The sequence below is a fragment of the Mustela erminea genome, chromosome 20 (assembly GCF_009829155.1).
Source record: "Mustela erminea isolate mMusErm1 chromosome 20, mMusErm1.Pri, whole genome shotgun sequence".
Lineage (NCBI taxonomy): Eukaryota > Metazoa > Chordata > Mammalia > Carnivora > Mustelidae > Mustela > Mustela erminea.
In genome coordinates, this window is record NC_045633.1 from 34,940,413 (window position 1) to 34,965,307 (window position 24,895).

At 45.4% G+C, this 24,895-nt stretch overlaps 1 protein-coding gene across 11 annotated transcripts in view; it reads left to right on the forward strand.

Moving 5' to 3' along the window:
• GTF2I (general transcription factor IIi) overlaps positions 1 to 24,895 on the forward strand; it is a 102,231-nt gene continuing 77,336 nt past the window's right edge. For all 11 annotated transcript variants that reach the window (XR_004281758.1, XM_032327341.1, XM_032327343.1 and 8 more), the window contains exons 1-2: positions 1 to 104; positions 20,744 to 20,847. Coding sequence is in view for 10 of the 11 variants with exons in the window: in XM_032327341.1 (XP_032183232.1) it covers positions 20,749 to 20,847 (99 nt within the window). In the remaining variant the exon portion in view is untranslated. The remainder of the gene's footprint in view (positions 105 to 20,743; positions 20,848 to 24,895) is intronic.

The window sequence follows — 24,895 nt, forward strand, 5'->3', positions numbered from 1 at the left end:
GCAGCCCGAAGCTGCCCCGCCGCGGCCGCAGCTCGCGCGCGGCCCACACTCGCTTCCCTTCGGCTCCCCCAGCCCCGGCGCTGCCTGGAGGCGGCCGCACTCGGGTGAGTCCCTGTCGCCTCAGCCCCCGGCCCCCGCCCCGGTTGCCATCACGAGCGGGGCCTTTATTTGAGACGCGCCCCCTCCGGGGCCTGCCCCCGACGGGGGTGGGGGGTCGTCGGCGGCCGCGGTGGGGTGGCCGGCACCCCCCCCCCGCTCCCCCCCGCACACCCCGGACCGCCGCGTGGGGGGTGGGGCAGGAGCAGCCGCGGTCGCGGGGGACGGCGGTTGCACGCGCGCGCCTGGGTGCGCGTGGGGGAGGGGCGCGCGCGCCGGCGCCGCGTGGGGGGGGCTCACGCGTGAGGCCCGCGCGCGAGCGAGCCTGCGGGCTGCGCATGCCCGGCCGCTGATTGGCCGGCTCGGGCGGTGCGGGTGCGCGCGCGGTGCCAGGCCCGAGCCGTGGGGTCGCGCTCGGCCTGGTGTCTCCGGGGCTCGTGCGCCCGGGCGGCAGACGCGCGCGATTGGCCGGCGGGCGGCCGGGGCGGCGCCGCGGCGCTGCCTGGTAACTGCGGCCGGCGGGCAGGCGGGCCGGGCCGCGCCGCCCCTCCCCGCCCCCGCTCCTCCCCGCGCCCGCTCCTCCCCGCCCCTGCCCGCGCCCAGGTGGAGCCCGGAGTGGGGCTTTGTCCCGGGCCCGGCCGGCGCGCCGTCCCCGCGGGGCCTGTGCTTCGGGGGGAAATGGACACAATGACCGGAAGGAAAGCCTCGGGCTTCAGGCCCTGGCCAGAAGCCGCGCGGACTGCGCCGGCCCCGCGGCGGGCTGCGGGGAGGGACGAACCTGCCCCGTCCTTCGTGCAAGTGGCGCCCTTCAGGGAAGCGAGTTGTGCGTTCTTTGTCGTGCGGCTCAGGACGCTCCGGGGTCCCGTGCGGCCGCAGCCGTCGCCCGCCGCCGCGGATGCGGGGCTCCGAGCGGACGCCTCCCTGCGCCGCCTTCGGCCGCGCCGCAGACAATGGCCGCACCGGCCCGAGGGCGGAAGAGCCGCGTTGGGGCGCTCGGGAATCCGAAGGGGAAGTTGGTTTGCAAACGAGGGTGCCTCGGGGGACCCCGCGGAGGCCGCCTTCCCGCGAGGCTGAGGCCTAGGACCGGGAATGACATTTTATGCGCTACTACGTCTGCATATTTTTTTGTCAGTTCTTTTCCTTTTTTTTTTTTTTTTTTTAAAGATTTTATTTCTTTGACATAGAGATCATAGGCAGGCAGAGAAAGAAAGGGGAGAAGCAGGCTCTGCGCTGGGCAGAGAGCCCGGAGCAGGGCTCGATCCCAGGACCCTGAGACCATGATCTGAGCCGAAGGCAGAGGCTCAACCCATTGAGCCACCCAGGCGCCCCCAAATCTTTTTTTTTTTTTTTTTTTTTTTTAATATTTCGCTTATTTACTTGACATGAGAGATCACAAGTAGGCAGAGAGGCAGGCAGAGGGAGAGGGGGGATGCAGGCTCCCTGCTCAGCGGTGGAGAGGCTGATGTCAGACTTGATCCCAGGACCCTGAGATCACGACCTAAGCCACCCAGGCGCCCCCGTTTTGTCCATTCTTCAGCTCCAGAGTGGTACCGCCTGACGCGGAATCCCCTTTTGCCTCCTTTGGACTTTGGCTCACACCTTTCGTCCGGAAGGACTTTTTCTGCAGACTTTGGGACTCTGTTCTTGCTCGCAGGCAGTCACTGAAAGCTGTCCCTTGCATTGTTGGGTCAGAATTGGTTTCTTCGTGAGGTGTCCCGGTCAGCTTGTGTGCCCCTTCTAGGAGGGTATCTTCAGTTCCCCTGTGAGTGTGTTTGGTTCTGCGCCCGTGCACTCGTGTCTGCCTAGGTGGTCAGTGGGTAGGAGGGTAGGGATTAAGCCTTTTCTACCTTTGTCTCTCCTCTCAGTGTACAGACGGTCACAGGGCCTTGCATAGGGGAGTAACAGCAGCAACAGGTGCCCGGCATCCCTCCTGAGCGCTTAACGTTTATTTTCTTATTTAATCTTCAAAACAACCCCGTGATTCCCTTGTGTCCATGAGGAACAAGTCTAGAGAAGCTGAGTAATTTACTTCTGATTACTCAGCAAGTCAGCCTTACCCCAGGATTTGATCCTAGCGGTCTGACTCTCAACCCCTAAGCCCGTGAGCACCAGCAACCCCTGGAGGGCTTGTTAAAACACAAGTGCGGAGCCCCACCCCAGACGTTGGGATTCTGCAGGTCTGGGGTGGCACCCTGTCATTTGCATTTCTAACTAGTTCACAGGCGGTGTTGCCTGGTTCACTGCACTGGTGGCGCTTTGAGAGCTGTTCACTACGGTGCAAAATTCAGTTATGAGTGTAGGAAATTTACTCTTTTAAAAGATTTTCTTTTTTTTTTTTAAAGATATTTATTTATTTGACAGAGATCACAAATAGGCTGGGGGCGGGGAGCACGCTCCCCGCTGAGCAGAGAGCCCGATGCGGGGCTCGATCCCAGGACCCTGGGATCATGACCTGAGCTGAAGTTAGAGGCTTAACCCACTGAGCCACCCGGGCGCCCCTACTCTAGATTTTCATCTCAGGTTTTAAAAGGAGGCATGGATTTAAAAGTACAGGACAAAATTAGAAACCTAAATAATCTTGGCTTTTTTTTCCTACTCTGAATCATTTTGTAATGTATTTACAGCACTGGCATTTATTACCTCCTCCCAGAGGTGGCTGAAGCATCCCTTCACACCACTGAGTGTAATCGGGAAATCTGAAAGGCCTGATAGGGCCTGATCTTGATACTGAGATTTGGGAGGCGCTGATCTCCTGCAGCCCTGAGTCTCCCCACCCACTCCTCCTCACAAGCCCCAGGCACTTCCAGTGGTTTGGTTTATTTACTTATTTATTTTAATGTAGGTTGTATGCCCTACGGGGGCTTGAACCCTGGGCCCTGAGATCTGGAGTGGCGCTTTGCACACTGACTGAGCAGCCAGGCACCCCCATTTCGTTTACTTTTAAGAATGACTACAAAGACGGTCATTAAATTTGTAGGTTCTGAGGTTCTTTTTCTTAGGGCACAAGTCTTGAGAAAGAGTTTTGAGTTCATTGTAATGGATTTGCTTCTGGAGAAAGTGACTCAATTTAGGTAGGAGGAATGTTCTGTCATTTTTGACGGCGCGTAGATGGCTTGTGTGTTCCAAACCAAAGCCTGGAGGAGAAGCGCCCTTTCTCCAGGTTGTTATTAAAGGAGCCGTAAATAAGACACTGAGAAATTACTAAACACTTAACCTTTTCCCTTTATTAGTGTTGGCTAGCTTCTGCATTGCATTCTACCTGACTCGGTTCTGCCGTGGTTTCTTCATTGAAAACATGCATTTTAAAATATTGCAGTTCTCTTGGTAACTGTTGTGGTATAACTCACATGAAATTGTTTTGACCGATGGCTTAAACAGATGCCGATCAAGTGATTTTTATGTATGTCTAAGCGAAAAAAAATTTCTGAAGAGTTGAGAATACTCTGAGGACAGTATTTCTGCTAGAAATACTGTTTTAGAAATACATTAGAGGCAATTTACCTCAAGAGTAATTCCCAGAAGTTTTATCAGTAGCAATCTACTGATGATCATTGGATCATTTTTTTCAAAAGTTGTATACATTCATTGGGTGAAGCTTATTCATTGTTACTAACTGAAAGAAAGTTGGAAATGAAATCAGTTGGTTGGTTATAATTGTGAAGTTGAGATTTCTTGTAATCAAGGTGGTTTTTTTTTTTTTAAGATTTTTTTTTTTAAAGATTTTATTTATTTATTTGACAGAGAGAAATCACAAGTAGATGGAGAGGCAGGCAGAGAGAGAGAGAGAAGCAGGCACCCTGCTGAGCAGAGAGCCCGATGCAGGACTCGATCCCAGGACCCTGAGATCATGACCTGAGCCGAAGGCAGCGGCTTAACCCACTGAGCCACCCATGCGCCCCTTTTTTTAAGATTTTATTATGACAGCGAGAGGGGGAACACAAGCAGGAGGAGCTGGAGAAGGAGAAGCAGGGACCCCGATATGGGGCTCAATGCCCAGGACCCTGGAATCCTGACCTGAGCTGAAGGCAGATGCTTAATGACTGAGCCACCCAGGCGCCCCTCAAGGCAGTTTATTATTATTATTATTTTGAGATTTTACTTATTTATTTAACAGAGAGATCACAAGTAGGCAGAGAGAGACGTAGAAGCAGGCTCCCCGCTGAGCAGAGAGCCCGATGCGGGGCTCCATCCCAGGACCCCCGGATCATGACCTGAGCCGAAGGCAGAGGCTTTAACCCACGGAGCCACCCAGGTGCCCTTCAAGGCGGTCTAAGTGGCAACATCGCAGCCTGCACAATACTCGGTTGGCCAGAGTGTAGCCTGAGGTGACTTGTCTAGGGAATAAAGTTGAGAATTAATATTTAAAGGCTGTAAGTACAGTGGGAAAATGATGTGGATAAAATCACAAGTACTGATGGCAGCGTCTTGACATTCATTTTCCTTTTTTTTTTTTTTTGTCCTTTACCATTCTCTCTTGTCTGTGCTTTGCTGGAACTCTGCCAGGGCAGTTTTCCTGTGTTTGTTTTCTTTCTTTCTCTTTGTTTCTGCAGTCCTTGTCTTTCTACCCTGGCTTGTTTGTGTTTTCTTTCTGGCACTTAACTCTTCTGCTTTTTTCACTTTGGCGGAGTGGGAACACAAGAGAAAGTTCGAAAGAGCCAGGGATTTTTAGTTGATGGGAGAATTGACTCATTGTTCCTTGGTTGTAGCTTGACTGAAAACCGTAGAGGGCTTTTGGGGCGCCGGGTGGCTCAGTTCATTGAGGGTCTGACTCTTGGTTTCTGCTCAGGTAGTGATCTCAGGGCTCAGGGTTATGAGATCGAGCCCCGCGTGGGGCTCAGGATGGAGTCTGCGGAAGGTTTCTCTCTGCTTCTCCCTCTCTCTCTCAGGAGAGAGAGGTCCTGCTCTCTCTCTAATAAATAAAATCTTAAAAAAAAAAACAAACTAAAAACTACAGAGGATTTTTAAAGAATTAGTTTATTTAAAATGTAACTTAAGAGGCAAAATGTGGTTTATGATCGTGGGAGAAGACTGTGACCTAGACACGGGTTCTGATCCTGCCTGGTGCACCTCCTGGTCGTTAACCTTGAGCAGTTCTCTACACTGTTTTGTGCCTCATTTTCCCTGTTTAAAAAAACAGGGATGGTGATGAGAGAACCCTGTTTCTCTTGCAGGTTGTTGTGAGGATTGAGTGAAAGACAGTGCTTGGGATGGTATGTGGCCGACAGAAAGTATTCAGTAAAATTAGCCATAAAAGCACTGTGTTGAATACTTCTGAGAAACTGAATTTTCTAAGGAAATAAACATTGTCCCAGTAATACTGACTACAGGGTTCATCTCCCCACACTGAAGAATATAAGCTCTGGAAAGGCAGGGACTTCTTGGGATTCTTTTCCTTGTAACTGTTGAATTGTTTTGTATTTGTAGAAGGGCTAAAGGAAATAACGAGTTTCTTTTTTCCCCTAAAAGTTCGTGTATGTGATTATTTTATAGTATAATTCTACAGAGTAGTGAAGAGTTTGGTTTTATTTGGGGTATCTGCTTCAGACGAGCTGAGAACTTATAAATTTGTGTTATGGAGATGAAACATGTCTACCTTGTGAATAGTGAATTTATTATTGAAAAATAGCCTTCTGGACCTGTTTACTCAGTGCATAAATTCACTGCGCCTACTTTGTCTTCAGCCCTCACCAGTTCTAGAGGTAGCGACCTCTTTCCCTACTGGTGATGTTGGCATATTTGAGATAGAACGTAGTAAAGGAGTTGAAAGTAGTCGTCATTTTCCAGGGTAATTAAAGAAGGAAAGGAAGGCGTAGCTATCTTACTTGTGGCCCGGCAGCAAACACTTCAGTTACATTATGTCATCGGTCATGTGACAGAGAAGGATGACAGCGTGTGTTATACCCACTTTATAAGTGAGCAGATAGAGATTGAGCCTCGTTCTGGACTGAGTTTGAAAACTGGCTGAACAGTTACCGGGAAACCCGTTGGCTTCACGTCTTCCTCCTGTTCCTTCTCTTCCTTTGTGCCACTTGGAAGTGTATTTAAGCTTTTCTTTTTTTTAAGCATTTTTTTGCTCAGTGACATTAATTACATTCAGAATGTTGTACAGTTCATCACCACTGTTTCTAAACTCTTTTTGTTTTTTCCCACCCCAAATAGACACTCTGTACCCATTAAGCAATAACTTACCATTTCTCTTCTCCCCCAGCCTCTGGTAACCTCTCATACACTTTCTGTCTCTATGAATTTGCCTATTTTATTCTTTATTACTTACTTACTTGATTTATCCATTTATTTTGTTTTTTTAAGATCTTTTTATTTATTTGACAGACAGAGATCACAAGTAGGCAGAGAGCCAGGCAGAGAGGGGAAAGCAGGCTCCCCGCGATGTGGGGCTTCATCCTAGGACCCTGGGATCATGACCTGAGCCGAAGGCAGAGGCCCAACCCACTGAGCCACCCAGGCGCCCCTATTCATTTAGTTTTAAGTAGGCTGTGTGTCTAACATGGGCTTGAACTCACAACCCTGAGTTAAGAGTAACACGTTCCTTTTTTCCCCCAAGATTTTATTTATTTATTTGACAGAGATACAAGTAGGCAGAGAGGCAGGCAGGAAGAGAGAGGAGGAAACAGGCTCTCCGTGGAGCAGAGAGCCCGATGTGGGGCTCGATCCCAGGAGCCTGGGATCATGACCTGAGCCGAAGGCAGAGGCTTCACCCAGGCACCCTGAAATCTAATTTTTTTAAATGGTTAATTTACTGAATGCTTGTGTGAAACACCAGCAGGTACTTAACTTACAGTCTGATAACTTTGTGAGGTAAGTACACATACTGTTGTCATTTTCCAGAGTAGTAAGTTTGGGGTTCAAGAATCCCAGGGTCAGTCATATCTAGTACTGGAGCTAGAACTTGAATTCAGAACTTTGGTCTGATTCCAAACTTGGTTTTCATGATAGCTTTGCCTTGTTGCCTGCCACCTGTGAACAGTGCATTGAGCAAAAATAAAGATGGGACTTTGTAGGTCATAGTTACTTGATTTTCATTTCCTCTTCCCATTCATGCAGAGTTAGAAAAAGAACACTGATCTACCTTTTCCAGTCCTAAGTAATTTTTTTTCCTAAATAATTTTTAAATTTCTAATAAGGTCAAAAGGATACATTCTTAGTATATTGGTAGAGCCAGATCTGGACTGTCAATTTAAAAGGATAGTCTGTGCATTTGCAAACATTTTCTCTTAAACTCTAGTGCCAAGAAAAGTTGATATGGTGCTTTTTTGGTTGTTTTTCAAGGACATTGCTTTGGCTACTTGTGGGGTTCAGGACTGAACTTGGGATCATCAGCTGGGCAGATTCTCTTCCCTGGCTTCATTTTATTTTGTAATTCTTCCTTTCACCTGTCTTTAAAAAAAAAAAGAAAGAAAAGAAAATGTAGCTATTTTTGTTAGGTATCTCAACATGTTTTTTTTTTTTTTTTTTTTTTTTTTTTTTAAAGATTTTATTTATTTATTTGACAGAGAGAAATCACAAGTAGATGGAGAGGCAGGCAGAGAGAGAGAGAGAGGGAAGCAGGCTCTCCGCTGAGCAGAGAGCCCGATGCGGGACTCGATCCCAGGACTCTGAGATCATGACCTGAGCCGAAGGCAGCGGCTTAACCCACTGAGCCACCCAGGCGCCCTCAACATGTTTTTTAAAATGTGGTGGTGAAGGGTGTCAAGTTTTAGGCATAAATATAACTGTTACAGGTCATTTCAAATCTTAACCTTCCAAATGTATGTTGTTTCTTCTTGAGAGTGCTTGGGTTTTACTGACATGATTACCAGCTTTATTGCAGCAGATAGAAATGAAGAATTAAACATCTTAAAACGTAAGCAGAGCCAGCCATCAAAGCTTAAAAAACCTTGACTTAAAAATCTATCTTGAGCAGTGGTTCATCTTAGGGATTTCTAACTTTATTTCTAAAAGAAAAGAGAGAGGGAGCAGAAGCAGGGGGAGTAGAAGAGGGAGAAGAGGTTTCCCGGTGAGCAGGGAGCCCGATATGGGGCTCGATCCCATGACCTTCATGACTTGAGCCAAAGGCAGATGCTTATCGACTGAGTGACCCAGACAGTTCCTTGGGATCAAATTATCGATTACACTTTCTGACTTAGGCATTTTAGCCAACGAGCTATTATCTGATAGCCTCCATGTGGCTGAGTTCTAATATTGGGGGGAAAACATCCACCAGAAGTTTAGGATTCATTGTTGAATTAGCACATGTGTCAAGAGTGCTTACTATGTGCCAGGCACTGTGCTAGTGCTGGAGTGGCAGGATTCCTCCTCCTGCCCCAGTCTAGAGCAGAGACACATGGTCAGTAACAAACACTGTCCACATTAAAAGGCCCAGGTTTGGGGCGCCTGGGTGGCTCAGTGGGTGAAGCCTCTGCCTTCGGCTCAGGTCATGATCTCAGGGTCCTGGGATCGAGCCCCACATCGGGCTCTCTGCTCTGCGGGGAGCCTGCTTCCTCCTCTCTCTCTGCCTGTCTCTCTGCCTACTTGTGACCTCTGTCTGTCCAATAAATAAATAAAATCTGAAAAAAACAAACAAAAACCCCTGGTTTACCAGTTGTGTGCAGTCTTGTAGGGGAAGTTTGATAACCTTTTAAGTGTAGTATGTGTGCTTTCACTTCTAGGCTTATTTACCTTCGTTAATTTCTAGTCACTCCCTCCTTCAAATGCAGAAAGAAAGAAAAACAGCCCATTTCCGGTTTTATTTAGCGAATAGAGATATATTGTAGTCAGGAATTTACTGTTTAACCTCCTTTGCCCTTCTCCCAGTTCTGACATTCTTCCTGCCCTTGACACCAAAAGCAGCAAGACTTAGGGGCGCCTGGGTGGCTCAGTGGGTTAAGCCTCTGCCTTCAGCTCAGGTCATGATCTCAGGGTCCTGGGATCGAGTCCCGCATCACGCTCTCTGCACAGCGGGGCGCCTGCTTCCTCCTCTCTCTGCCTGCCTCTCTGCCAACTTGTGATCTGTGTCGAATGAATAAATAAAATCTTAAAAAAAAAAAGGGCAGCAAGACTTCAACACCCATGAGATAAGGCAAAAGTAGAAAATTTTTGATTAGCTTATATGTACTTAGTGCTTTAAACATTATGTGGGACACTCTGAAACTGACAGCAAACAAATTTCCCACATATCCTTCAACCAAAACCCCATTCAGGGTTTGCCAGATGTCGCTTTTTTTTTTTTTTTTCAAGATTTTATTTATTTATTTGAGAGGGAGAGAGCCTGAGAAGGGGAGGCAGACGGAGAGAGGAGAGGGAGAAGCTGACGCCCCACTGAGCAGGGAGTCCGATGGGCGGCTCCATCCCAGGACCCAGGCTCACAACCTGATCCAGGGCAGCCCTGCCAGATGTCTCTTCAGAGCAAAAGGCTCTGTCTAATCCAGTTTTCACTCAGTTGTCTTGTTCCTCTAATACACCTCACGTTAGAACAGCTCCTTGGCCTTTGAAATTGGTGCCCTTGACCTTTTTGAAGATGTAGTTGTTTTACAGAATGTCCCTCAGCTTGGGTTTGCCCGATGTATTTAGGCAGGAATATCACAGTGTTCTCAGTACAGTCTGTTGGGTGGGATGTGAGGTCTGTTTGTCCTTGACTGGTTAACTTTGATCACTTGGTGTGTGCCATGCTTTACTTTGTTAATAAGTATTTTCTGTGGTAATACTTTGGCGATAATGAAACTCTCTTTTTAAATTTTTAGTTAATTAATTACTTTTATTAACATATAATGTATTTCTTGTTTTGGGGGTACGGGTCTGTGAATCATAAGTCTTACACAATTCATAGCACTCACCATGGCACATGCCCTCCCCAGTGTCCATCACCCGGCCACCCCATCCCTCCCATCCCCAAAACTCTCTTTTTTAGAATTAAGGATTTTTTTTCCTCTTGAGGCTGGTGATTTTTATTTTTTAGAATGCAGGTTAGTGCATGGACCTAAAAATCCCATTATCGTTTTTGTCTAAATCTCAGAAAATGAAATGTTTTTCTGGAATTTAAATATTATGAATAGTGGAATTTGGGAAACATTAACAATCTGATTAAATTTGGGTGCCTGGGTGACTCAGGTCACCATCAGGGTCGGGATTGATTCCCACATCAGGCTCCTTGCTTGGGGGTGAGGAGGGCCTGCTTCTCTCTCTGCCCATGCTCCCCCACTTGTGCTCCCTTTCTCAAATAAATAAATAGAGTCTTTTTAAAAAAATAAATTTACCAGTAGATGGTACGGTTTAAAAGAACTTGGAGTATTAAGATCAGTTAGATCTCTGTTATATTCTACTTAATAATTCTGTAATCCCAAGCAGTTTACCTCGTTTTTCCCAGGTAGAAGCTTCTTATGTTAAAAAAAAAAAAAAAAAAAAAAGGTTCTGCTCTGTAAAATGTGTCAGGCAAATGCCCCACTTGGGTAATAAACAAATCAAGTTAATGTCTTTGATATCCTTCAGAAGCCAAATTAATAGGGTCAGTGAATTAACCTGAAACAGGTCTTCTGTAGCAGCTACTAAGCAGACGTAATTGGAACGAATGGTAGCACGTTGAAGGAGATTGAAGACACAAGCTCTGGGTTTGCGGTCCGAACTGACTGTAGTATATGTACCTGAAATTTAGGGATGGAACGTTTCCTGGAAAACCGATTCTTCAGCTTCTACCACTTAGTGATTATAGGTACAACGTGGAGGTGTTCAGTGCCATCAGCTTCAGAGGTAGAAGGATTTCGGCGGCCTAGAAGATTGTGGGGATACAGTATTATATGATGACCCAGATTGACTTTAATGCAGCCGAAACTTGTTTAGGATAAAGTCAGCTGATTGAACCATTAGATCCTTTCCAGTTATCTTAGGCACCCTGTTACGGCAAAATGTGTGACATCTTAGATGAGGAATTTTAACTTTTCTGTGTGTGCTCATCATTTTGAGGAAATTTCTTTTCTTTTTTTTTTTTTTTTTTTAAGGTTTTATTTGTTTATTTGACAGACAGAGATCACAAGTAGGCAGAGAGGCAGGCAGAGAGAGAGGAGGAAGCAGTTCTCCGGCTGAGCAGGGAGCCCAATGCGGGGCTCGATCCCAGGACTCTGAGACCAGGGCCTGAGCTGAAGGCAGAGGCTTTAACCCACTGAGCCACCCAGGCACCCCGAGGAAATTTCTTTTTTAGGATACAATTTATTTTGAAAAGTCTGAGGTGCCATTTTACATTTTCCTTAGAATTAAGTGATACTTGAAATTATTTTTACTTCTCACTGAAGATGTTTCTGTTGGTTTATGTACTTTAGACTAGGACGGTGCCTTCATTACTAATTTAATCAAAACTTGACTAGGGGGATGCCTGGGTGGCTCAGTGATTAAGCCGCTGCCTTCGGCTCAGGTCATGATCCCAGGTCCTGGGATCGAGTCCTACATCGGGCTCCTTGCTCAGCGGGGAGCCTGCTTCTCTCTCCGCCTCTGCTGCCTCTCTGCCTGCGTGTGTGCTGTCTCTCTCTCTTCCTCTCTGACAAATAAATAAATTAAAAAAAAAAAAAACTTGACTAGGATTTCTTAATAAAACGAGTTGGTAAATTTGAGTTTTACCTCACGTAAATAATAACCCGAGACTAGGTCTCATAGAACGCAGAGCGACTGGAACTGACTCCAGAAAAGCCGAGGACGAGATCTTCAGTAGCGGCCTAGATAAAGACTGTCCCTGATACAGGAAAACCACACTGCGTTTTTAAATGTATTTTATATTTAATTTATTTGTTTTTAAATATTTTATTTATTTGACAGACCCAGTGAGAGAGGAGCACAAGCAGGGGGAGTGGGAGAGGGAGAAGCAGGCTTCGTGCTGAGCAGGGCGCCCCATGCGGGGCTGGATCCCGGTGTCTTGGGATCATCACCTGAATAAAAGGCAGATGCTTAAGGACTGAGCCACCCAGGCTCCCCTTTTTAAAAAATTTTAAGTAGAGGGGTGCCTGGGTGGTTCAGTGGCGAAAGCCTCTCTGCCTTCGGCTCAGGTCATGATTCTAGGGTCCTGGGATCAAGCCCCTAATCGGGCTCTCTGCTCAGTGGGGAGCCTGCTTCCCTTCCTCTCTCTCTGCCTACCTCTCTGCCTACTTGTGATCTCTGTCTGTCAAATAAACAAATAAAATCTTCAAAAAATAAAAATAAAAATTTTAAGTAGATTGTACCTGCAACATGGGGCTTGAACTCATGACCCTAAGATTAAGAGTTACATGTTCTGGGGTACCTGGGTGGCTCAGTGGGTTAAAGCCTCTGCCTTCGGCTCAGGTCATGATCCCAGGGTCCTGAGATCGAGCCCCACGTCGGGCTCTCTGTTCAGCAGGGGGCCTGCTCCCCCGCCCCCCTGCCTGCCTCTGCCTACTTGTGATCTGTCAAATAAATAAATAAAATCTTTAAAAAAAAAAAAAAAAAAGAGTTACATGTTCTACCTAGCGAACCAGCCAGATGCCTCCCGCTTCATTTTTGGGGTAGAGGTCAGAAGCTGAAGAAGTTTGGATGAAAGATTGTCTTGGTAGAAATATTACTTTGTTTTTACCTCTGAAACCTGGTGAATAATTACAGAATTGAATACAGAATTGAATACCATTACCTGTCCTAAGTGCAGTCTGTAGTTTTCCATGGGCGGTAGGTACCCTTGTGGTTGGTATTTTAGGTGCTGTTGAGTATTTTCTCAGTGTTCATCCATCCAGGTGTCTGGCTGGGATTTAGGGGTTATGGCTCTTGTACAAAACATTGAGTCAGGAAGGTTAATGATTTTTGCAGTCTCGAAGTTTATTTCACCGTATTTAAGTAGCTATGTGGGTAGATCTTAATTGTTCACTGTAAGTAATAATAACAGAGAGAACCTTAGCAGTTTATAGAAAATTGTGAAAATAAAGTTTAAAAACAAAAGATTTTATTTATTTATTTGACAGAGAGATCACAAGTAGGCAGAGAGGCAGGCAGAGATTGGGGTGGGGGGGGAGCAGGCTCCCTGCTGAGCGGAGAGCCCGATTAGGGGCTTGATCCCAGGACCCTGAGATTATGACCTGAGCTGAAGGCAGAGGCTTTAACCCACTGAGCCACCCAGGTACCCCGAAAATAAAGTTTTTTTTTTTTTGTTTTTTTTTTTTTTAAGGATTTTATTTATTTGACAGAGATCACAAGTAGGCAGAGAGGCAGGCAGATAGAGAGAGGAGGAAGCAGGCTCCCCGCTGAGCAGAGAGCCCAATGTGGGACTCGATCCTGACCTGAGCCAAAGGCAGAGGCTTTAACCCACTGAGCCACCCAGACGCCCACCGAAAATAAAGTTTTTGAGAATAGAATAGAATAGTGGGCCTGTTGCCTCTATCAGTTTAAATCCATTTTCTCCTGGTTGAGGACTGGGTCCTAGGTCTTGGATTTTGCTAAAATTTTACTAAGTTACACTTGTTTAAACTCAGCTCTGAGGGCTGTTATTTGCTGTGGAGAGGAAAGGTGACTCCTGATGGTACCCGTCAGCAGAGTTCTGTGACACAAATTACGTGTTCACAGAAACACTTGGCCTGTAATTCCATATTTCTTCTTTGAACCAAATCCTTTGTTTTTTTCATAGAATGTGGCTGATGCTGATATGTGAAGTATTCCTCAGTGTCCCTGCAGTCTGTGCTGCTTGCACAGAAAGGAGACTGTCCTTTGGCTTCAGTTTGTTTGCAGTGGGTGGCCGTTACTCTAGTGCCTCGTCAAGATTGCCTAGTAGTACAGTTTTAATCACTGTATAATTATTTATCTTGGGTTCCTCTATTTAACCTTCTTTTCTTTGGTTATTATTGTGCATGGAAAAGGTAATTGGGAATTTGGAGGTACGGATTCCAGCTCCTTGTTATAAAAGTTAACTGTCCGTACGGCCACAGCAAGACAGCTAATCTTTCCACGTTGGGCTTCTCATTTCTCACATAATGGAGCAAGGAGGTGGCACTAGACCCCCACCCCCACCCCCATCTAAGATCGCATGTTGTAAGGTTGAACTGGAAAGATGCTTGTTGAAATTAACAAAATAGAAATACAAAGAAGAAATAGGATAAAGATGTAATTAAAAAAAAAAAAACAGGATCAGCGTAATACAGTACCTTCCCCTTAAAAAAAAAAAAAAAAACCAAGAATCAGCATAATATAGTACTTCCCCATTTACCACTCTGATCCAAAGCTTAAATTTGAAACACAAGTGCTGAAAATTTAGTAGCATTTCATTTCATTTATTTATTTTTTTAAAAATTTATTTTTATTTATTTATTTGACAGAGATCACAAGTAGGCAGAGATGCAGGCAGAGAGAGAGGGGGAAGCAGGCTCCCTGCTGAGCAGAGAGCCCTGTGTGGGGCTTTATCTCAGGACCCTGAGATCATGACCTAAGCTGAAGGCAGAGGCTTAACCGACTGAGGCACCCAGGCGCCCCTGTATTTTATTATTTTTTAAAATATTTTATTTATTTGGGGGGGGGAGAGAGAGAGATGGAGCGAATGAGTAGGGGGAGGGGCAGAGGGAGAAGCAGATGCTCTGCAGAGCAGGGAGCCCAACAAGGAACTCGATCCCAGGGCTCTGGGATCATGACCTGAGCTGAAGGCAGAGGCTTAACCGACTGAACCACCCAGGCACCCAGTTTAGTAATATTTTAGAGATCACCATAATAAAAAATACTAAAGACCTCAGTGGGTTTTTCGTTTTGTGTTTTGCTGTTGTTGTTAGACTGATAATGGCATATGTGAAAATCTTCATGAAGTCTCCGACTCACTGTAAAATATTCTTTTTGTTATTTTGCTGTTCAGCATGAACAGCAAGGATCAGTAAATTTTTTTAAAAGATTTTATTTATTCATTTGATAGAAATCACAAGTAGGCAGAGAGGGAGGCAGAGACAGAGGAAGGGAAGCAGGCTCCCCGCTGAGCAGAGAGCCAGATGCAGGGCTCGATCCCAAGACCTAAGCTGAAGGCAGAGGCTTAATTAACCCACTGAGCCGCCCAGGTGCCGCAAGGATCAGTAAATTAAAAGCAGTATGGTAAAATGAAAATTTATATGGAATTGGTTGTTGGCTTATTTTGAGGTGGAACAGATCAAAACAGTAAGGACCCAGGTAAACCTAATCCTTGAAATGGATCTCCAACACGAAATCCAAGAAGATTGGCAAGACTGGCTGGAGTCCGGTTTCGGACACATCAGAAAGGATCATATCCATTAACCAGTGGCTGCCCAGGATGGGAGATGTAGGAAACAGTAGCAGTCCAGTGACGGTCATCTCCGAAAGTTCTAAGGAGACTTGAAATCCAATCAGGGAAACAAAAGATGAGGTCAGAAGACATTCAGAACTCAAGAATTGAGCAAACTGAAAAAAACAGGAAAGAAGGTCCGGCAGACTAAAGTTGCTGCTATTTTTTGCGTGCGAGGCTCGCTTAGGCGCCCTCTTGCTTCTCCCCTGGTACCCGTGTCCTGCTCTGCTTTCTTTCCAGTAGCCTCCATGCCCAACGTGGGGCTTGGACTCCTAGCCCTGGGATCAAGAGTCGCAGGCTGTACGGACTGACCAGCCAGGCGTCCCTGCTTTGCCTTCTCAGTGACTGCCTGCCTTCCTGTTCTACGTGGTCCTAGCTAGAATGCCAGGTGCAGGGAACCCCGGATCCTTTTGTTCCGCGTAGCCCCTGCAGTTACACCAGGTGCGTGACACAAGCCCCCAGAACTCTTGTGCACGTCGTAGTGGGAAGACAATGGTGGTCTGTTGCCTCTAGGGTCACAGTATGGGTGTGCGGTGAGCCTAAAGATGCGTGTGACTGTCCCCTCTGTCTTAGGAGAGAAACCCATTCGCTCCAGAAGTGAAGACTCTGTGGGATAGAGAAAACTTAATGTTGTCTTGTGTTTCCGGATCTAGTTGTGGATCCTTTCAGCTGAATAATTAACTTAGACATTAAAAATTCCTTTCGTGGGGTGGTTGGAAATAGGAACTCGTAACCTTACAGTCTAAGATAGCTCTGGCAAATTCATAAATTAGTCTTCAGAATAAAGATAAGATGTGGTTCCCAGGGCGGGTGGAACTAATCAGAAGGTTCTAAAATGACAAAATAAAGCTGGCATAAATAACAAAAAGTTGATGAGATGGGAACTTGGAAGGGCTAATACAGAAAGGCTAATAGGAGAGAGAAAGTGGGAACTCAGATAGTAGAAGTGAAAATCACTTTTGTCCTGAAGGTACCTACTAATTAATTACACCGCTTTATGGGGTGAGAGGCTCAGCAATGGAAGCCCCGAGCTTGCGCAAAACTAGGGGTCAAATAGACATTTTTCCCCGCAGTGAGATGACATCCCAAATTGGATGCAGGATGAGTAAGATAGTCTCCATCCCTGTTTGTGGTCCGGGTTCCCATCTGGGTGGCCCAAGCAGCCTGATCCCTTGAACTTGCATTATGGTGATCCCAGGGAGCTGGTGTTCCCAAACAGCGGGAAGAATGTGCCTTCGTCATAGGTCTCACATTTAAAATGATTTTTCTTTTCTTTTGTGTTTGTGTGTGTGTGTGTGTGTGTGTGTGTGTTTACTGTCTTATGGAGTGCATAATCATTTTGTTCTTTTTCCGTTTTGTTCCAAAGAATATCCCAAATGAGGTTTAGAGATCGAAATTTGCCTATTAGCCTTCCTTGAGTACAGAGCTAACTGTCCCATTTTAGTTGCTTTCAGTGGTGATTTCCTTGTTCATTTCTGGTCTCTCTCTCTCTCTCTCTCTCTCTCACACACACACACACACACACACACACACACACCCACACACCCTGTTTAAAATAAACCAGAAAAAGAATACAGGGGTTCTGCGCAAGTGGATTTTATTTTATTTTTTTAAAGATTTTATTTATTTATTTGTCAGAGCGAGAGTGAGCACATGCAGACAGAGAGGCAGACAAGAGACAGAGAGAAACAGGCCCCTGCTGAGCAGAGAGCCCAATGTGGGGCTCAATCCCAGGACACTGAGATCATGACCTGAGCCGAAGGCAGCCGCCTAACCAACGGAGCCACGCAGGCGTCCCCGGCCCAAGTGTTTTATGAGAACACTGGCTCCTGTGAAGTTCTTTTTTCTGGGCTCTGCGAATATCCTTCTGTTTTGCTTCTGTGCTCTTACCCTTTTCTCCCTTACAGGGTTGTTGTGCGTATGAAGTAGATAATAAACCATGATGGCTGTGATGAATAGCTCCTCCTCCTCTTCTTCTTCTTTTTGGTCTAACTGCGGCTTATAACGAGGGGGCTTAGTAAACGGTCAGAGATGAAGGGGGACTTAAAAGCAAGTGGTTGATTTAGTGCTTCAGAGTCTGGGGACCCACAGCCTAGTCTGCCAGTGCCTGTCATGCCTCATGCTCCGTAAGCTTGTGTCAGCAGCGGCCTGGGGTGTGGCCTTGGTGTGCGTCGTCAGTGCCACCGCGCGATGGCGGTTCCTTTCTGGGAAAGAGAAGAGGAGGGCCGTGGCTACCGGGGGGTGCGGGGTGCGGGGAGAGAGTTCGTTGAAGAGCCTGCCCAGGGAAATGACCTCTTGGGACGGGCAAGGAACAGTTCGGAGAGTTTCTGTTGGCATGCGCATGCACACGTTCCTGAGAGCAGAAGGCCGCAGACAGAATGCGCCCCCTTCCCCGTCAAGCCCTGCTGGACTGACTCATCCCTCCAAGGCTCTTCCCATTGATAAGGGCTACGGTGCCTCCTGAGAAGTTCTGGTAATGAACCGGGACCTCTCCTGGCCTGCGGCACCCCTGCAGGGCTGTCTGTGGGGGGTCTGTCTCCCCATTTCTTAATACGGAGAGGGAGTGACCTCGTGGCCGACTTCCGGCCATTTAAGGTGAGAAGCGGAAATCGCAGTAGGCGGGGAATTGTCCCAAAGTTGTGTTCTGACACTAAGAACAGCTGCGCCCTTTGACATGAAATTGAATTTGTAACATGAGAACATGTCCCCTTTTCACGACTCCTTTTGCCCTTCCTGGAGAACTCAGAAAAAGTGAGATGAGTAGGACATCTATGAGCTTTCAGAAACCATGACCGTACGTTCTAAGTGAATGTTATGATTATGGCAAAATAATATGCTTTTGTAGTTCATTTTGACTGAGCCACATTTTAATACAAATTTACTGAAACTCTTTTCCAGGAGTAAAGAATAGGACCTAGGCTGTTAGGGAAAGTAATTTCTATGTTTTAAGCGTTCTCTTGCTGAATGCTATTGTTCCTGAGTCTGTCTCTATTCAGGATAGAGATCTTGTTTTGGAAAACAAAATTGCTTTTGTGTGTTCACAGATTCAGGGATAAGTATCAGTTTTTGTTATCAATGTTCCTTTTTTTTTTTTTTTAAGATATTATTTATTTGACAGAGAGATAGAGCCAGAGAGGGAACATAGGCAGGGGGAGTGGGAGAGGGGGAAGCAGGATTCCTGCTGAGCAGGGAGCCTGATGCGGGGCTCCATCCCAAGACCTGGGGATCATGACCCCAGCTGAAGGTAGACACTTAATGACTGAGCCACCCAGGTGCCCCTTGTTACTGTGTTTCATTGTAAAGTGTTATTTCCTAAGTATGTACAATTTGTTACTTGTTGATGCCCAAATATAGCTTAGTAGTCAGGGAAACAAATGGTGGGAGCTAGGTCACTTTTACTTATTCTTTTTTGAAAGTAAGGTCGGTGCCCAACGTGGGGCTTGAACTTACTACCTCAAGATCCAGAATCGCATGTCCTACCGATTGAAGCAGCCAGGTGCCCCTAGAAAATAGTTTTTTTAGTATTAGCAGTGTTTTGTTTTTGAGAGAGAGCCCAGGAACTGGGGTGAGGCGGGGGTGGGGGTAGCACAGAGGGAGAGGAGAGAGAAATCTTAAGTAGAAATGAAGCCCTCCACAGGGCTTGATCAGATCGCTACCCTTAGATCATGATCTGAGCCGAAATCAAGAGTCAGCTGAACCAGTCGGCACCCCGGTATTAGTAACTTTAAAATAATGCTTTTGATTTTGGCTTCTTAAGAGTCTTTATGTGATATATTTTTGCTTTTTTTCAATTTTCAATTTCTATAAGATATGCATAACGAAATTACCATTTTAACCATTTTAAAATGTACAGTTCCCTGGCATTAAGTGCATTCATATTGTTCTGCAGCTCTCAGCATCCTTTAGTTCCAGAACTTCATCATCCAAATAAAATTCTGTGCACATTAACAGTAAATCTCCACTACCCACTCCTCCTCGTCCCTGGCGGCCACCATTCTACTCTCTGGCTCTGTGAGTTTCCCTGTTATGTAGGTATCTCATGGGAGTGGAGTCACAATACTAGTTTTGTTGTGTCTGGCACATTTCACTTAGAATACTCTTTTCGAGGTTTGTTTATATCATAGCATGTTTTGGAACTTTTTTCTTCTTTTATTTTTTACGATTTTGTTTACTTTTTTGACAGAGATCACAAGTAGGCAGAGAGGCAAGCAGAGGGGGCGGGGAAGCAGGCTCCCTGCTGAGCAGAGAGCCCCATGTGGGGCTTGATCCCAGGACCCTGAGATCACGACCCAAGCTGAAGGCAGAGGCTTAACCCACTGAGCCACCCAAGCGCCCCAGAACTTTTTTCTTCTTTAAGGAGGAATTCTATGCCATCGGATGTACATGTCCCATTTTGTGCATTGTTCAGCTGACGGTGGACACCTGGGTTGTTTCCACCTCTTAGCTGTTGTGAATAATGCTTTTGTGAACATATTGTAGATATATCTGAGTTTCTGCTTTCGGTTTGGGGTATACGCCCAGAAGTGGTATCTCTGTGTTGTCGTAATTCTGTTTAATTTTTTTAGGAACAGCCAAGTTGATTTCCACCCTGGATGCACGATTTTACATGCCCGAGTGTGGTGCACCGCGGCTCCAGTTTCTCCATATCCTTGCCAGCACTTACTGTGTAGTGTTAACGTGTTGCATTTTTATGGTGTCGGAGGGTTAGCTGAGGCTCTTTTCTGACACCCAGGTAGCGGAAAATCTTTTCTAAAGAGGATAATAATGCTGTATTGTAAAGCATTCTTAGATGTTATTTGTCCTTCTTGGTAAGAAAGAGAAATTCTCTTCACCTAGCCTCTGTCTGCCTTACCCACTGCGCGTGTGTCTGGGAGGAAGGGAACTTGGCGGCTGTGTCCCGTGATGCACTGTGATAAGTGATCACTGGATGCTGCAGTGCTTCACTTCTCATTCTCACATGGAAGATTTTTTTTTTCCCTGAGAGCACAGGAGCTGGGGGAGAGGGAGAAGCGGGCTCCCCGCTGAGCAGAGAGCCCCACATGGGGCTAGATCCCAGGACCCTGGGGTTTTGACCTGAGCCAAAGGCTTTAACCGACTGAGCCACCCAGTCGTCCCTCACTTGGGAGACATTTTAACTGGTCGTGGGTGACATCTGAATTTATTTCGGGGATTATGCTGACCTGATTTTATGGAAATTAGTTGGAAATTTAGGGGATAAATTTTATATCTTAGAGGATGGGAGTTTTTGACAAATTGAATACTCAGCTTCTGAGCCTTTTTTCCTCTTACGCAAGAAAACTGTGAATTAGGCATCTGTGGAGGACAGTCGCAGCTCTGAACATCTGTGTGGAAGGACGTTGTAAATTTCTGCTACTCACTGTCGTATTTCTTTCCTAGGGATCATGGCCCAAGTAGCAATGTCTACCCTGCCCGTTGAAGACGAGGAGTCCTCAGAGAGCAGGATGGTGGTGACGTTCCTTATGTCTGCTCTGGAGTCCATGGTGAGATGGCTTTATAGTTAGAAAATGTTTGTAGTTGGGTAGGGGTTGGGCTTGTGGGTGAGACTGAGTTTTCTTGGAAACATACATGTTTTCTGGTTTTATAAGAAGAGTTTTTTGCTTGAATAGTAGTTCTGGATTTAAGCCTTTCAAATCATTTTACTACCATGTTTCCAAACAATCTGAACTTAACCTAAATATTTAATTTTTTACATTTAATTTCAGTTGGTTACCTATCAATATCTTAGGCAATTTCTTGTTTCGCAAGCAGTAGCTTTGAATTTATGTGAAACGCTGAAGACGCTCCGGACGAGCTGGTATATGAAGCTGGTGTGTGCTGGTGTGTGCTGGTGTTCAGTTGTGTCTGTGAAGAGCACCGGCGGAATTCTGAGCCCCAAGAGCACACTTACTCTTTGCATTCTGTATTGTGCTTGTGCTCACAGTTGTCCTTACCCCGCTAACTCTTACTAAATATGTAGTGTTAGCTCTTCATTTTTAAGAAACCTGTATTGTATACATAGTTATAGTGAACTGTTAAGTATCCTTTTGCTGTATTTTTGTATACTCTGGTGGTAGTAATAATAGTTTACTTAATCATGTTTTTATAGATCTACAGCTGGAAACCTGGTATTTCAGCTCATAGACTTATAAGTGTCAGACTTAGGTATTTTCTGACACATTGAAATTAGACATGTCCTAGCTAGGAGAGGGCTATGTATTTCCGGTCCTAAGTGTGACTCGTATTAGATAGCATTGAACCTCACAGGTGTCTGTATGACAGAGTTTGCAGGTTGCTTACCTTTCCCCCTTCAGGCGTTTTTTCCTTTGTACTACTTGAGAATTTTGAAAAATTCTTTACTTAAAGAAAGTTAGAGGCTATATATTCTTAACCTTTTTTTTTTTTTTTTTTTTTTTTTAAGATTTTATTTATTTATTTGAAAGAGAGCACACGCAGTGGGAGGGTCAGAAGGAGAAAGAGACACTCTTAAGCAGACTCCCTGCTGAACAGGGGGCTAGATACCAGGACCCCAGGATCATGACCTGAACTGAAGGTAGACATTTAACCGACTGAGCCATCCAGGCTCCTCTGAATAATAGTTTAAAGGTTAAATCCTACTGTTTTTTGTTTTTTTTTTTAAGATTTTTATTTTATTTGTCAGAGAGAGAGCTTGTGCCCATGTGCACAAACATGGGGAGTGTCAGGCAGAGGGAGAAGCTGGCTGCCACTGAGTGAGGACCCTGGTTTGGGACTCCATGCCACGACCCTCGGATCATGACCTGAGCTGAAGGCAGACGCCAAACCACCTGAGCCACCCAGGAGTCCCTACTCTGTTTTTTTTTTTTTTTTAATTGTTTTTGTTGTTGTTTTTAAGATTTTACTCATTAATTTCAGACAGAGAGAGAGCACGAGCAGGGGGTGGGGACACAGGGAGAGGGAGAAGCAGACTCTCCACTGAGCAGGGAACTTGACACAGGGCTCAGTCCCAGGAGCCTGGGATCATGACCTAAGCCGAATGCTTAACTGACTGAGCCCCCGGGTGGTCCCCTACTGTTTATTAAAATGGTTTTCCTTAATACTATTCTATACATAGAATAACTCGGTCAGATGGAACCCATTCTCTTCCTTAGACTGTCTTTTAAATTTTCTTATCTTTGGCAAAGTCACTTCTTTATTCTTAGATTTTATGTCTTCCTCACCAGCATAAAGAGTATCTCTCCTCATGTTCCTCGTTGTAAATTATGAAGTGTAATTATAAGTGTATAGGTCAGTTTCATCTTTTCCCTTGGTCCATAGATTTCTTTGATCGAATCTTTGGGCAGTACATGAATCTGGCCCTGCTGTTTCATTAATGCTGCCTTTGGTGACAGGGGTGTCCAGCTGAGTGTGGATAGTGATGCGTAGGCATGTACCCTCACACCCTCACACCCTGGCCTACAACAGAGAGGAAATAACACTTCCTTCCAGGTGAGCAGCCACAGTGTATCTCATATAAATGTCGTGTTACGGAATGATAGGGCAGCATTAGTCCTGCTGGCACAATTGTTGGCTCCACCTGTAGGTCAGAAGTTTTCTATTAGGGTTTTGCTATATTTAAAAAGATTTTCAATCATCTCAGTGGGCGTAAACTTACTTATTCAAGATAGCATTTTAGAGCAATATTATGCAGCTAATTTCTATTTAAGGTGGTTATTGTGTAAATAAAAACCGATTAGAGGAAAGCTATAGTTTGCAACAGATGATACTGAGCACCTGGGGTATTTGCCCCCCTCCCAAAAGTCAACAACAAAAAGCGAAAGAAAACCGCCCAAACTTCCAAGCCTTTATAATGTGTTAAGTTAAAATTCTAGATGAGTAGAAAAAGTAATAGCACAAACTTAGAAAAAAGAAGGAAAAATACATAATTATATATTTAATTCCATAAATAGCTATTCAGTGGCAGAAGTAAGTGAGGTGCTTTTATGTATCAATAGAGAAACATATCACTAAGATAGTAGAAAAATAAGTAAACAGTATGTTACTTTACAGAAACAGTATTGTACTAAGGTACAGTACTCTTTATTTTTAATACCAACCAGTCAGTGAATTATTATCATTACTATTTTTAAGGATTTTATTATTATTATTATTAAACATTTATTTATTTGAGAGACAGACAGTGAGAGAGAGCATGAGTGCGGAGAAGGTCAGAGGGAGAAGCAGACTCCCCGTGGAGCTGGGAGCCCGATGTGGGACATGATCCCAGGACTCCAGGATCATGACCTGAGCTGAAGGCAGTCGCTTAACCGAGACACCCAGGCACCCAAGGATTTTATTATTTTAAGTAATCTCTACACCCAAAGTGGGCTCAAACTCAGCAACACCAAGATCAAGAGTCGCCATGCTCTACCAGCTGAGCCAGCCAGGTGTCCCGGAGTGGATTATTGATTAAACTAATATGCCCTTTTAGAATGTTCCTGGAAAAGTTACACGGTATCATTTGTTAAGAATATTTTGATTTCGCTCCACTAGAAGGTCGGATGGGAGTGTGAACTGATAGACTCTTTTTTTTTTTTTTTTTTAAGATTTTTATTTATTTATTTGACAGAGAGAGATGACAAGCAGGCAGAGAGGCAGGTAGAGAGAGAGGCAGGCAGAGGCAGGCAGAGAGAGGGAGAAGCAGACTCCCCGCTGAGCAGAGAGCCCGATGCGGGGCTCGATCCCAGCACCCTGAGATCATGACCTGAGCCGAAGGCAGCGGCTTAACCCACTGAGCCACCCAGGCGCCCCCTCTTTTTTTTTTTTTTAAAGATTTTATTTATTTATTTGACAGACAGAGATCACAAGTAGGCAGAGAGGCAGGCGGGGGGGGGGGGGGGAAGCAGGCTCCCTGCTGAGCACAGAGCCCGACTCGGGGCTCAATCCCAAGACTCTGGGTTCATGACCCGAGCCGAAGGTAGAGGCTTAACCCACTGAACCACCCAGGTGCCCCATAGACTCTTCTTAAAGCAGTTTGCAATAGGTTCTGAGAACGCTGGAGGTATTTACTTTCAGAGTCAAAAGTTTTTTGGCTCGTTTCCTATCTCTGACACTGCACACAAATATTTTGTCACCAGATTATTTCGGTGTTATTTTAAGGAGTGATCGTTAGAATCACCAACACTGCCAGTAACATTAGTACCAAATAAAAGAAAATGAAATGTTATATAAGAGTTAAGATTTTTAAGAACTTTTTTTTTTAAAGATTTTATTTATTTATTTGAGGGAGAGTGAGAGAGAATGAGAGGGGAGGTCAGAGGGAGAAGCAGACTCCCCATGGAGTTGGGAGCCTGATGTAGGTCTGGATCCTGGGACTCTGGGACCATGATCTGAGCCTAAGGCAATTGCTTAACCAACTGAGCCACCCAGGTGCCCAAGATTTTTAAGAACTTTTAATTTCATAAGAATATACTTAGTAGAAGCCGTACTTACTTAAAAAACAAAACAAATCACCCCAGCGTCATTCCCGTGGTGCGTTCAGACAGAGACTCTGGAGGTGGGATGATGTAGCGGATGCTGTGAGGTGGCTTCAGA